Source organism: Monomorium pharaonis, chromosome 6 (assembly GCF_013373865.1).
Source record: "Monomorium pharaonis isolate MP-MQ-018 chromosome 6, ASM1337386v2, whole genome shotgun sequence".
Taxonomy (NCBI): Eukaryota; Metazoa; Arthropoda; class Insecta; order Hymenoptera; family Formicidae; genus Monomorium; species Monomorium pharaonis.
The window spans coordinates 3,216,430-3,229,124 of NC_050472.1; the positions used below are offsets into that span (position 1 = coordinate 3,216,430).

Below are 12,695 nucleotides of genomic sequence, written 5' to 3' on the forward strand. Positions count from 1 at the left end.
ATCGCCTCCCAGGTTCTTCCCCGATTCGTTAGTCGGCCGCTTGAACGGGACACTTGCGAGTCTCGTCGCGAACCAGTCCTTGAGAACCAGTCGACTACGCTCGCATCGTTGTCGTCGTCGTCGAGGCAACGAGTCGCCCGCCTCGGGCTCGAAACTCCAGTGGAGTTCCCGGTTTCCGGTGAGTTCAGTCAGAGATTTCTCGAGGAAGGACGACGACGGCGTGAACGCCGAAAAGCGTAGCTCCAAAGGAAATCGGGAGATTCTCTCATTCGAATCTCCGGCCCTCGGAGTTCAGGCTCGGAGCTCGACGTCGTGGGTCCGCGAGGGATCTCGTCTTCTCGTAGCGGATCGTCCTCGAGCGGGACGCACGACGTCGCGGCCCGAACTCCGAAGACCGCTTTAATTTCGAAAAGTTACCGGTGTCTGTCCTCCGTCCACGGGGAGTCGGTGCGTCTAACTCTGCACGCAGTTGTTTCTCGCGCAGGAAAAAAAAAGAGAGAGACTGAAGAGAGCATGAAGAGCCGTCGCCGTCGGCGTCGCGAGGAGTGACAGCCCGGCCGTTAGGAAGCAGTATACGAGATAATCACGGCGCGGTGCCCACCGATGTCGCCGCCAACGGTGACCGCCCTCGTCGTCAGGGCCAACGGTAGTAGCAGCAGCAGCAGCAGCAGCAGCGGCGGCGACGGCGGCGGAAGGGATCTCCGAGGATACTCCAAGGTGTCGTCACCTCACTGATCGAGCGCGAGAATAATGAGAATCAACGCGACGAAGATGAGCACTCCGATCGAGGAGAAGATTGACCAGAAGCTGAAGGTATAATACGTCCCAAGCAAACGCCTCGAAAAAGCCAGAATCAGGGCACGCGTATCCTTCTTCTAGTTTCCTATCTCTCTGTTCCCTCTCTGTCACGCCGTCTTATCATTCTCCGTCTCCTCGGTGCCGCTGTCTCCGCCGATCTTCAGTGATCAATAATGCATCCGCACTCGTACTTTTGGCCGCATTCGGCTTCGGCTTAGGATGCAGCACGCGTGCATAATCCCGGTTGGGAGGGGAGAGGGGGAGGAGGAGAAATCGTCGTAAGCGTCTCGGCGCGGATGTGCGCCGGGTATTCCCGGACGTTCCCCTCGTGTGTCTCGTGGGTGTAAAATGAATCGAAGCCGCCGAGGAATCAACTCGCGACTTTACGACCTCCCGCAGGATCTCCTCGAGATCCCCCCCTCTTCCTCAAGCTTATTATCGCGCTTATTATCCGGCGGCAACCGAAACGGTCGTTCAATTTTTAATTACATCCGAAATTCGCGCCGGGCTCTCATCGCCATCTGTTCCTTAATTTGTTGTATTTACCATCGTCGAGAGAGTATTTAAACCATTGTTAAACATTTCTTTATTCGTTTTTTGTTCTCTTATTATTGAGGAATCGACACGCCCGTTTGATTAATTATGTTACAATTGGATTTTCAATCGGAGAATTGAATCTTCAATTTACGTCGAGCTTCTCATCGCTTTTTTTTTTTAATTAACTTGTTACGTTTACATTATCGTTCTTAGACAATTGTTTCCTCATTCCTGTGCGCCCGCATTTTATTCCCCCGTCATTGGAATATAACTCGACGTTTTTATTTCTTTAACCAATTTCAATATTGATCTCGATGACACGGTTATTAATTTACGTTTGAATGGGATAGAATTTGTCCGCCGCGCCGGTTGCAGAAGCGTTAAACAACACCTTTATTTCGCTCGCCTCTGCGTCACGTATTTTCCAGTTTCGTTTATCCGCCGTTTCCATTCAACGTTAATGCACGTCACGGCGTGCATTTGCAGCCAGCTAGACGCGAATACCGAGGGCTGCCTCGCTGTGTTTTTGCGTACAGATAAAAGCGGATGAAAGAACTGTGTATACGATCGTGGTGCAATTTAGTTGGGTCGCGTTGCACGTAATATGCGACCGGTTCTCATTATCACCGCGCGCCGTCACCTCCCTGCGCGCAGTCACACGCGTACGGTATACATACCGATGAAGCGATATACGTCCCGTGGAATTTCCCATAATTACGGGGGACACACTTAGATCCGTCGATCGTTTGAAAATAACGTAATTTGAACGCACGGAAACGGGAGACCGGTTTAATTCGGGCCGTCTTTTAAAATGCAAAGGCACACGAGAGGAATTAACTCGTAAAAGCACACATTTCCCTCCGTTTTACGTGAGCAACGACGTTTCTCCCGCTTGAGGGAGGGAATTTATCCTTAAAATTATAGTAGTCGCGGGCCAACGTGGGACTTTGAAGAGTTTCATCGTCGTATTACGGAAATCTTATTAAATGCACAACGAAATTCTTTCATAATTTTGAGAATAAATTTTAGAAGGGAATTTCCTTCGCGCGTGTACAACCGGTAAAGCGGTTTGTCCCCTGTAAACGCGAACGAACGACTGGACTTTAACGTTTGAACATGTTTTTAGAAGTTAATCGGATAAGAGGATACGTGGCCGTGCCGTGCCGTGCCGAGAGTTAAACGCTTCGGACTTTTTGGAGTTTTGCGCGACGACCAGCAGCAGTTGGCACAGCTCGCAGTCGTTCCCATCGCTCGCCAAACGTTTCGTCCGGGGGGTCATCCCGGAATGAAACTCCTGGCGCTACAGGTGCACGAAATGTTTCCCGATCGCACGACATTAACGCCGTTAATCTCCCGTGAACGAACGGCCGACACGACGACGACGGTTCGCCGATATAAGTCGGGGGAAAAATAGCGGAGGAGAGTTTCGTCGCTTTTACGGCCGTTTCCACGGACTCTATCGCAGGATTAATCGTGGCCTTACCAATTTTCTTCTAAATTGCAACAGTATCTACTACGTATAGGAGTTACAGCGGCTCCAGGACCGACAGTTATTGGAAAGAATCGACAGATAATATTGGATGGAATCGACCGGCGAAAACGCTGTAAACGCTGGTTAAAGATAAACGGAAGTTTAGGCGACCCGAACGTTTATTTTTCTTAATAAATGTACAACCGAGGAGAAAGAGAGGGAGAGAATGAGAGCCGGGAGAGACGGTTAAATCTTTGCTAACTTTAACGAACGCTCGTATACAGGAACGGCCCCCATGCGCTCGAAATTGGTTCTCTCCGGACGCTTTAATACCCGCCGCCGGTTTCTACACACACACACGCTGGGCTTTATGGCCTGGAAAACCCGGCGAATAGCGCTTAATTGATGTCTTCGCAGAAAGCGAGCCTTATCGTTCGCTTTGATAAACGCTCCCGCATACCCCAAAATTGGCAGTTCGGTGTCTGTGGCGTTCGGCACAACACACACACTCCATGAAGAGAGGGGGAGAGAAGAGAGAGAGAGAGAGAGAGATCGATATCCATCTCCCCGTACGCGAACTCGCGATACGAGCAATGTTTAATTACTTTTGCGTTAATAACATCGTGCATCGCACTTCTGGGTTATAACAAATTGTTACGCTCGACGATGCCGGAGCAACGTTCCCGTTGCAGCGTGTTCCATTTTTATCTCCTCTCGGAAACTTGGATTGCGATTTTGTCACCTGGCTAGTTTTACGTGACAGCGACAATGGTTTGTCACGTCGCGCAACAAGGTTCTCGTTTCTGTGTAACACGGAGTTGGCATTCGCGTGAAACGCGTGAAAAGCGGAGGACACGAACGCGGCGCGATAAACGTCGATCATTTTCGCGTTGCGCTTTTCGTTTATTGATTGCGGGAAGAACGTGTGTCGTAACGAGGGAGAAATGCAAACCCCCGATAATATTCTACGCGAAATGTGAATTTGCAGAGGTATAAAATAATGTGGAACGGTCGGGCATGAATTTTCTCTCGTCATTAATTTTTGCGCAGAATGCAAAATTAACGCGTGCAGTAACGAGCGGCATATAACTCGCGAAGAAGGGAATATTGCAATAAGATTGAAAGAAAGATTAAAAGCATCGCGATGATATTCCAAACAGCATCGGTTGTTATTTCAAAACGTGCGTTTTTAACAATGTATGTACATGAATGTTTGTAAAACTTGCGAATGCTTTAAAAATGCGAGCTATACGTGCGGAATATGTTATTAGTATTTACGTTAGAATGCAGATATTTCGACGAAAATACATTTCTATTCTATTATATGAGTTATTGACTCATTTTTATTGTGCATACTCGGAGCCTCGACGCTCCAGCGTTTCAACGATAATAAGTAATTAGCGTCGAATTAATTGGAACGGACGAATTGTTAACGATGATAAATGACGAGTACGATCAGCGCGAGAGCGCTGAGCTTATACTAAAAATATGGCGTGTGTAATTGTGTTAAAATAGAAATCCCGATTTTGCCAATTTAACGACACGAGGAATTTCTCCCGGTTTATTGGCCGCGATTTCCGATCGTCACTTAATATACTATGCCGAATCGACAAATTTAGCTTCGGGACCAATCCGGGGGCAATTTTCTTTGACACGAGCGAAATCGATCCGTTCGCCGTAACACAAAAGCACTGGATTCGCAGTTCGCCCCCCTTTCCCTCTCTGCCCCGTGGATGCCTTCGAAATCCGTTTTTTATATGCATGCAGGCACATCAAATTCTCTTCGAAATGAATTCGCGTAAAACGAATCCGCCCTCCGGTTATTATATTTTGTACTCCAATTTTAAATGCTTCCACTTTTAAATGCCACGTTGATTAACGCGTAACGATTATTCCGCCTTCAATGTAAAAGAGTCAATTTGCGACGAGGGGTTATCTCTCCGTCGACTCTCTCTCTCTCTCTCTCTCTCTCTCTTCACAGGGAGAGACTTCGATTCTTGCACTGGTCAAGGAGCTCGTAAATGAGGAATGATTCGCTGAGATCCCCGTCAAGTTGTGACCCTAGCTTCCTTAATCATTTAGTTATTTTTCCTTCCATCACTTATAGTTGTCATCGTCGAAGGAAAGGAGTATACAATCGGAATTGGATCGCGCGGGCGAATAATTTAGAGCGCCTCTCTTTCGCGTATTGGGAAGAGGGAAAAAATCGATTAATTGAACAAAGAGCAACGGGCCGTCGCCGTCGATTGTTACGCGGAGGAAAATTTCAGATGGATATTTGCAAGTCGCAAGAACGGAGCGCGCGGTTACCCTCGCGAACCGCAATGCAAATTGACAAATATGAATTAATTTAAACCGATCTATTGCGGTCTTGCGGATGAGCCGTAGCGCGATGAAGGGAGAAGAAGGTGAATCGTGTCGGTCCGCCGGGCAACGAACGAGAAATAACGTAATAACGATAACACCATTTGGAATAATTACGGAGGATCGTTGCCCGATGAATGCGGATATTCAATTTAGAATCTATCAGAATATAAAACTTTCTCATGCATAAATGTATGCTCTCATATGCCGTACAATGACTTTGCACGGTTTAATCAATCGATATTGCACCGCGAATCTTATTAGTTATCGTTAACGGTAACGTCTCGCCTTTTAATTTTGGGACTACTTCCGCACTGTGAGTTACTTCTCTGAGAACTCTCTGAAATAACTTTTATTCCCTCCCTTTGCGGTCCTGCGGGATCTTGCCTCTCCTACTTCAATTTCCTGCTGCAAATGCAAACTGCTTTTTGTGCCGTGTAGAAAAATACGGAAGACGACATTGTAGTTACATATATAATACTACTTTTAGATACAAAAATCACGACAATGTAAAATATCTTTAAGGATGTATCACAGTTCCTGAAAAGTAAATTGTATTAGGAAAAATATTAATATTTACGTTTATAATATAACAAAATATATATAACATGTATAAAAATTGTGTGAATAACATTATATTTTTATCTAATATCATATTTTTATAGTGCATTTATGTTATTTGTTATTAACAATTATTTTAAAAAATGGCATTCTTATTAGATCACACTTCTGCTTTTTATTATGGAAATAATTTTTGATTTAGTAGAAAATTAGTGCCAAATTCTTTTGTAATCTCTGAAAATTAATTTTATTGATACTCAGGGAAATTTTTGAAAATTTACCTTTAAACTTTATTTTTTAAACAAAATTTTTTTTACAAGATACCTTCTAAATGCAACATAGAATCTGTATTTTTTACAATTTTTTTATTTTGAAAAACGATATAATACATTCATAACAAATTTAATGATAAATTATATAAATTAGTTTGTTGAAAGGTGAAGCAGTTAGTTTAATGATTGCTCACAATTCAATAAAGTTGCTCCATAACTACGATCTTCAGCTTTAGAAGTTATAAGCGCATTGTTCTTCCTCAAACATCTCAAGCCAATAAAATAGCAGTTTATAGCGAATAAAATAGCAATTTCATAGCTTTTGTCAATTTAATCTTATTATTGATAGGTACGGACAGGGATGGTAACGGTTAGCGATGGGAAAAGCAAACCCGTGCCGATGCGTTTGCACTTGTCTATGGAGGTATTGAAGCTTCAACGGGAGGATCTCGAGGTAGAGTGCCTTTCGATAATCGTATTATCATTTATTTCCCGAATGAATGATGTTCAATCGTCCCGCTGGCGTGGTTTGCTTTATCGATCACCGGGCGCTATGAAACGTGTCAAAGACAAGAATACATTTTAGCAGGCAGCGAATCACAATAAACCACCTCTGGACGCTAAGGAGCGCATGGTGCAAATCACCAGGCAGAAGATCGGTGGTTTGGGGCTGAGCATAAAGGGTGGAGCGGAACATAAGCTTCCAGTACTCATATCGAGGATCTATAAGGGTCAAGCCGCCGATCAGTGCGGCCAGCTCTTTGTAGGAGACGCAATTATTAAAGGTATTATCGACAAGTAATTTTCACCTTAGCACCTACAGATTGTTACTCCAAACTTTACGCCAATACAAAAAGTACATTATTCCTCATATTATTTCTATATTATATATGTATAATTTGTTTTCTGTATATTGTTTAAAATATTTTTTTTAATTCAGGTAATGATAAAATATTTAATAAGATAAGATTTCGCATTATCATTGTATCACGTTCCAGTTTTTTCTTCTTATACTTAACTTTACTTCAATTATTTCCATTTAAAATGACATTGTCTATTAATACTTGTTCCTTATTATTTACACCGATTGTAAAGTTACGCGACAGTTGACACTTTCGCGATAGTTGAGCGGTACCATGTACAATTAATGAGTATCGATTTCAACTTCGGCTCTGCCAATGTCCGCCCGTATTGATACGAAAGTTTACTTCGTTTTTATTTTATATAATATTTTAAACAATCAATGATCTACCGCTACGATCCCCTATTTATGACAATATTGAGAATTTATGAGATTACGTAATTCTCTTACTGTATGATCCTTTAGTAAACGGCGAATATATCACGGCGTGCAACCATGACGACGCTGTCAATATTTTGAGGAATGCTGGTGATATAGTAGTTCTAACGGTCAAACATTATCGAGCGGCCAAGCCATTTCTACAGAAAAACGGTAATTGCAACATTATATATTATCGCAAAAAAGAAAAAGAAAACGGATAAGAATGAGGATGTATGTATCTCGTGCATTGATATTTTAACTCTTATCAATAGAAAAGGAAGAAAAACTGGATAACGTTGCCAATGGTACGGCGGAAGACGGATGGATATCGCCCAACATGCAAGGCGGTAGTCCCAGATGCAGTCATAGCCGTCAAAGTTCTAATGCATCTTCCAGTTCAATGCAGTATAAGAGATGGGTAGACGTAATTACAGGTAGCCGTATCCGCCTTCAATCAAATATGAATATTTAAAATCAAATCCCTCCTAGACATATTTCTATAATTTCTCTATATCTCTATATCTCTTATTTAGCGTCATGCTAAAATTTTAGGTTTTACTTTAAATACATAGGATTTTTAATATGTATACGTATATATATATAAAGACAGATTACCTCGTAATCAATTTTAAAAATATAAAACAGCCACAATTAGATGATATGAATATGAGGGCACTGCGTGGTATGTAATAATCAATATACTTTTCAGTTCCGTTAATGATGGCATACGTAACGAGATACATATTTGGTACCGACAAGCTAAGAAGAAACGCATTTGAAGTGAGAGGACTTAACGGTGCACGTACAGGAGTGATACATTGCGACGATAGCGCTATTCTCAGTCAATGGTTAAAATATATAACTGATAACATTACAGGATTGACACATTTACAGGTAATACAAATAATATATATATCTCTCTCTCTCTCTCTCTCTCTCTCTCTCTCTCATGTGTATATAATACTCAGGATTTTTTCACTAACTAACTATTTTAATGCTTGAATTCAATTTCAGATGAAATTGTACAATCGTAATTTTGGAGTCGGCGAGCGTATAGAATACATGGGTTGGGTGAACGAGGCGGTGAGCAATAGCAATCAACCATGGCAGAGTTACAGACCGAGATTTCTAGCTCTAAAAGGACCGGACTTATTATTGTTCGAAACGCCTCCTGTACGTATCAGTTTGTGCGCCTATATTGTACTTATTTATTCCAAGTGTTATAAAGATTATGTCAAATTTATTTGTCCTTATTGTTTACTTCCAGTGTAATATAGGTGATTGGTCACGCTGTGCACTGACCTTCAAGGTGTATCAGACGATGTTCCGTGTGATGCGCGAATCGGAGAATGTGGACGAGCGGCAGCATTGTTTCCTGGCGCAGAGTCCGGGAAAACCGCCACGTTACTTGAGCGTCGAGACTAGACAGGAACTTCTGAGGGTCGAAGCAGCCTGGCACACCGCTATATGTTCGGCTGTTACGCATTTAAAGGTTCGTCGTGACAAGCTTGCATTTCTGCAAGACATTTTCAGCGTCCTCTCATTCTCCTCTCACGTCTTTTCTTCTTCGTTGCAGAGTAAAACTTTCCCGGTGACTTTCAACAGCAGAACCGCAGGTCTAACATTAGAGTGGACTCAAGGATTTACGTTATCGTATGAAGGAGCTAACGAGATCGCGTGGCGTTACAAATTTTCTCAATTGAGAGGGTCCAGTGACGACGGTAAAAGTAGACTTAAATTGCACTTCCAAGAACCGGACAGCATCGCTATCGAAACAAAGGTAAACACAAATTCTTTGGTGAAACTGAAAGACTCATTGCAATACAATAGTCAAATTCAATTTTTTTCTTTTTTTCTCAAATTAAAGAAAGTAAATTAGAGATCAGAGTATTGCATGCAGACTTTCAATTTTTGTCTTCTCTTATATGCATAGAAGGATGTATATTTATGTTTTGTGTACGTTTCGACAGGAATTGGAGTGCTCCCAGTTGCAAAACTTGTTGTTCTGTATGCATGCGTTTCTTACCGCGAAGGTAGCCGCGGTAGACCCTACGTTTTTAACGTCGACCACTCCGTAAAGAGATATAATTATAGATATAATAACGTTGTATTGCCGATGAATCACCAAGTGGATCACTTTTGTGTTCTGTTATCGTTATACGGATTAGAGCGAGCGTGTATTGAAAAGTTGCCGAGAGAGAAGCAAGAAGAGAACGAGGAAAAGAAAGAGACAGAAGCTAGTCAATATATCCAAAAGATATTTTTATCGTTTACATATAAAAATCACCAAGCGGTACTATATACTCTACTCATCCTACCAAAAGCCAATTTTACTAGTATATACATATATAAATCTAATGGCTATTATCGTATTATTGTACGCCTCTAGATACGAATTCTCGCGAGTTTCTAGAAGCGACGGTATGCATTTATAAATGATTGTCCAACTATACGATGCGATTACGTTGCTGCTTTTGCTACATTGTGTTTATTTCTTTTTGAACTTTTTGAGGAATACGTAATTTCAAGTACATATGTATAATTCTACGAGGATTGAATGAGACATTATTCATGACTGAATGAGAATATTTTAACAAATGAATGAAGATTTTTTTACAAAACTTGTTTGTTGTTGACAGAAATATATTCGTTTATCTAATAAGTATGTTGAGAAATAGATACAAGAAAAAAAGAAATTAATAGGGTTTTTTAAAAACACAATGAATCATGCTCATGGAGAAGCATTGCTTTTCATTCAACCCTCGTATACGTAATCTACTCTTATAGATATATTTTAATTATATTTTAGTAATACTATTTTTTTAGTTATCTCTCGGTTGCGCTTTTGTTATAATATTATATGTTTGAGATCTCAAGATAATAATTGAAATTTATATATATATATATATATATACGTAAGAATCAATGCACGTGGATTTATGACTTCTAAGTTACAATAACGGCGAATTTTGTTTAGTTATAACAAATTGTATACTTATACATTGTATTGCGTACTATACATGTATATATCAGGTGCCTTAAAAACCATGAACAAGAAGTAGCTAAATTAAAGGAGGCATCAATTTTTCGTTTCTCATCGATGAGGAGAAAATCATACTACACATATATTTAGAATATTTATAAAAGAAATGAGGTTGTTGCATTTCAGTCTAGAAGTTTTAATTTGCAATCTTAAAGAGATACTTTAAAGAGTATAATTAAATTGAAAGAGACACAATATATCGATTCGTCCATCCGACAAAACGTCAAAGTAATTGCTCTACAGCAATAAGATAATCTACAATTAGACAACCATATGTCGGATATCGAAATAATTTTATTTATTGAAGCAGTATTATCGATGGGGGCAATAAATTCTATGGATTAAGCGTTGGTACTATCAGTTTCGAGCTAGAGTTACTCTTGTAACTATTCATAACTCTCAGCTGTACTTTCCTGTACCAGACGCAACAGCTATGTTCTATTAAATCGTTTAACATACGATTAGAGAAAATTTATCTATATGAATAATTATGATTGCGATAGAATGTCATATGCGCGGAAAGCTTTGATACGTAATGGATATATGAATGTCACATTTCAATAACTCGAAAGCTCTATAGTGTCTTTAAATATATCAATTATCTCTTTCCAATCACTAGCTATAGTGACATAGACTTAACAAACACTGTATATTAAGTGACTATATCTTACATTGGTTCGCAATTATATTTAAAGCAATAATTCTATTATGAACGAACAATTAGAAAGAAAAATAATAAGAGAGTAGGATATATAAATAAATTATATATATAAGAGAACTGCATAATTATAAAACAAGAAAAACAAGAAATATCCTTCTTGGTAGTAGTTATGAAAATATTGCACGTTTTTCAATGTTTGCCTAATCATTTTTTAATTTCTTAAATGTAAGACGAACGGCCACGTCGTGTCGCATAAAGACGATGTAAAATTAATTTTGACGTTGAGGAGACATTTTAATTTCTATCTCATGTGTTACGAAAGTCTCCAGTTACTCGTAGAAAGTGCCTACAAAGTAACAGTAAATATGTGAAAAGAAATCCGTGCTTCTGTTATATCGCAACGTAATTAATACGTACTTTTCTAGTCTACAAAACGTTAGAGTGTTTTACTTATGATTAATCTATGATCGAAGCATTTGCTCGTCTCTCGATCGCGAAGATCCAGAGCAATTCGAATGAAAAGAACCACTGTTTCTCGACGAATCTGTTACCGATGTCACACCAACATTTATCATGTAAAAGGGTACCTTTGCCTATAACTCTTTCTGAACATTTCTTTTCCACGATCGATATAATATATCATAGTAGTATAATAAGAATTAAACGATATCCGGTCTTGAATTTAAGCACAGAGCAATGCCATTGATTTCAGCTGTATTTTGCACATCTTAAAGTCTTATTTATTTCTTTTAAATTTTTAGATTTTGACATAAAGAAATTTTATTAAATTATATATTATGTATCAAATTAAAGCTTAAACCTTTGTCCCATGTTTGATTTTTAAAATTAATTGGAAAGCTTAATTTACTAAGAAATTTTATTACTCAATGTAAAATAATTTTTCTCAACAATATATTTTACACATTGTGTATTCTCTGCGCTTAAAGTTAGGAGAATTATCAAGAACTGCACAATTATTCTATATAAGTAAGTTAACCATAAGCGAGAATGTCTGGAATAAAGCTGAAAAAGATCTGAGACACAATCAGGTCTAGATTATAGTCACTTATCGTAACTACAGGTTGTTCTAGCAGAGCTTTGAATCCTTAATATAATATATTGTATACTCTGTTAAATACGTCAACGCAAACCCCAATTAAATTTCCCTTATATTTACTAAATAAGATTTTTTATTTGGAATAGATTATATAAGAGTAAACTTTTTATGAACGTTGTTGATATTTAAGATCTTTCTTTTTTTCTATCTATTCAACTATCTAATACATTTTTCCTTGAAACTGTTCAATCCGTGTGATTCTCCGGATTCAGCTCATTCTATAAATTACACGAAATAGAAGATAGCTGTACACGCGACGTACTCTGCCTATAAACTTACTGACTACACAATTAATTTCTTTCGGCGAATGTTTGCGATTCCGAAATTTCACCGTTGCATTCAGATTCGTTAGTTGGATTTATTTCTTTTTCCTTTATCTCTTCATACGTATATATTAAATGGAAAAGTGAACTTGCAGCGCCGGCTTAACATTAACATCGGAATCTTATATTTCGAAATATAGTTTATCTGTTATAATGTCTATATCCCCCATTGACAATATGTTCCAAAATATATCATTGTTAGAAGTTACAAATCTGTTGTGTATTTAATTACCTATTTCTCTCCTTTAGTCATTCTTTAATATTGT

At 39.3% G+C, this 12,695-nt stretch overlaps 1 protein-coding gene across 3 annotated transcripts; it reads left to right on the top strand.

Moving 5' to 3' along the window:
- Nucleotides 1–47: 47 nt before the first annotated feature.
- On the top strand, nt 48–12,641 carry LOC105838867 (gamma-1-syntrophin). Of its 3 annotated transcripts, none has more exons than XM_028190660.2 (11): nt 48–178; nt 485–813; nt 6,353–6,457; nt 6,590–6,788; nt 7,331–7,456; nt 7,558–7,719; nt 7,995–8,179; nt 8,300–8,458; nt 8,553–8,777; nt 8,862–9,065; nt 9,256–12,641. In XM_028190660.2, exons 2-11 carry the CDS (start codon nt 751–753, stop codon nt 9,361–9,363), a joined length of 1,536 nt encoding a protein of 511 aa, XP_028046461.1. In that variant the 5' UTR covers nt 48–178; nt 485–750; the 3' UTR covers nt 9,364–12,641. The 3 variants fall into 3 exon arrangements, with proteins under 3 accessions (XP_028046461.1, XP_012540217.1, XP_012540216.1); XM_012684763.3 differs by having other exon boundaries at nt 6,593–6,788; XM_012684762.3 differs by having other exon boundaries at nt 58–178; nt 470–813.
- The last annotated feature ends 54 nt before the right edge of the window (nt 12,642–12,695 follow it).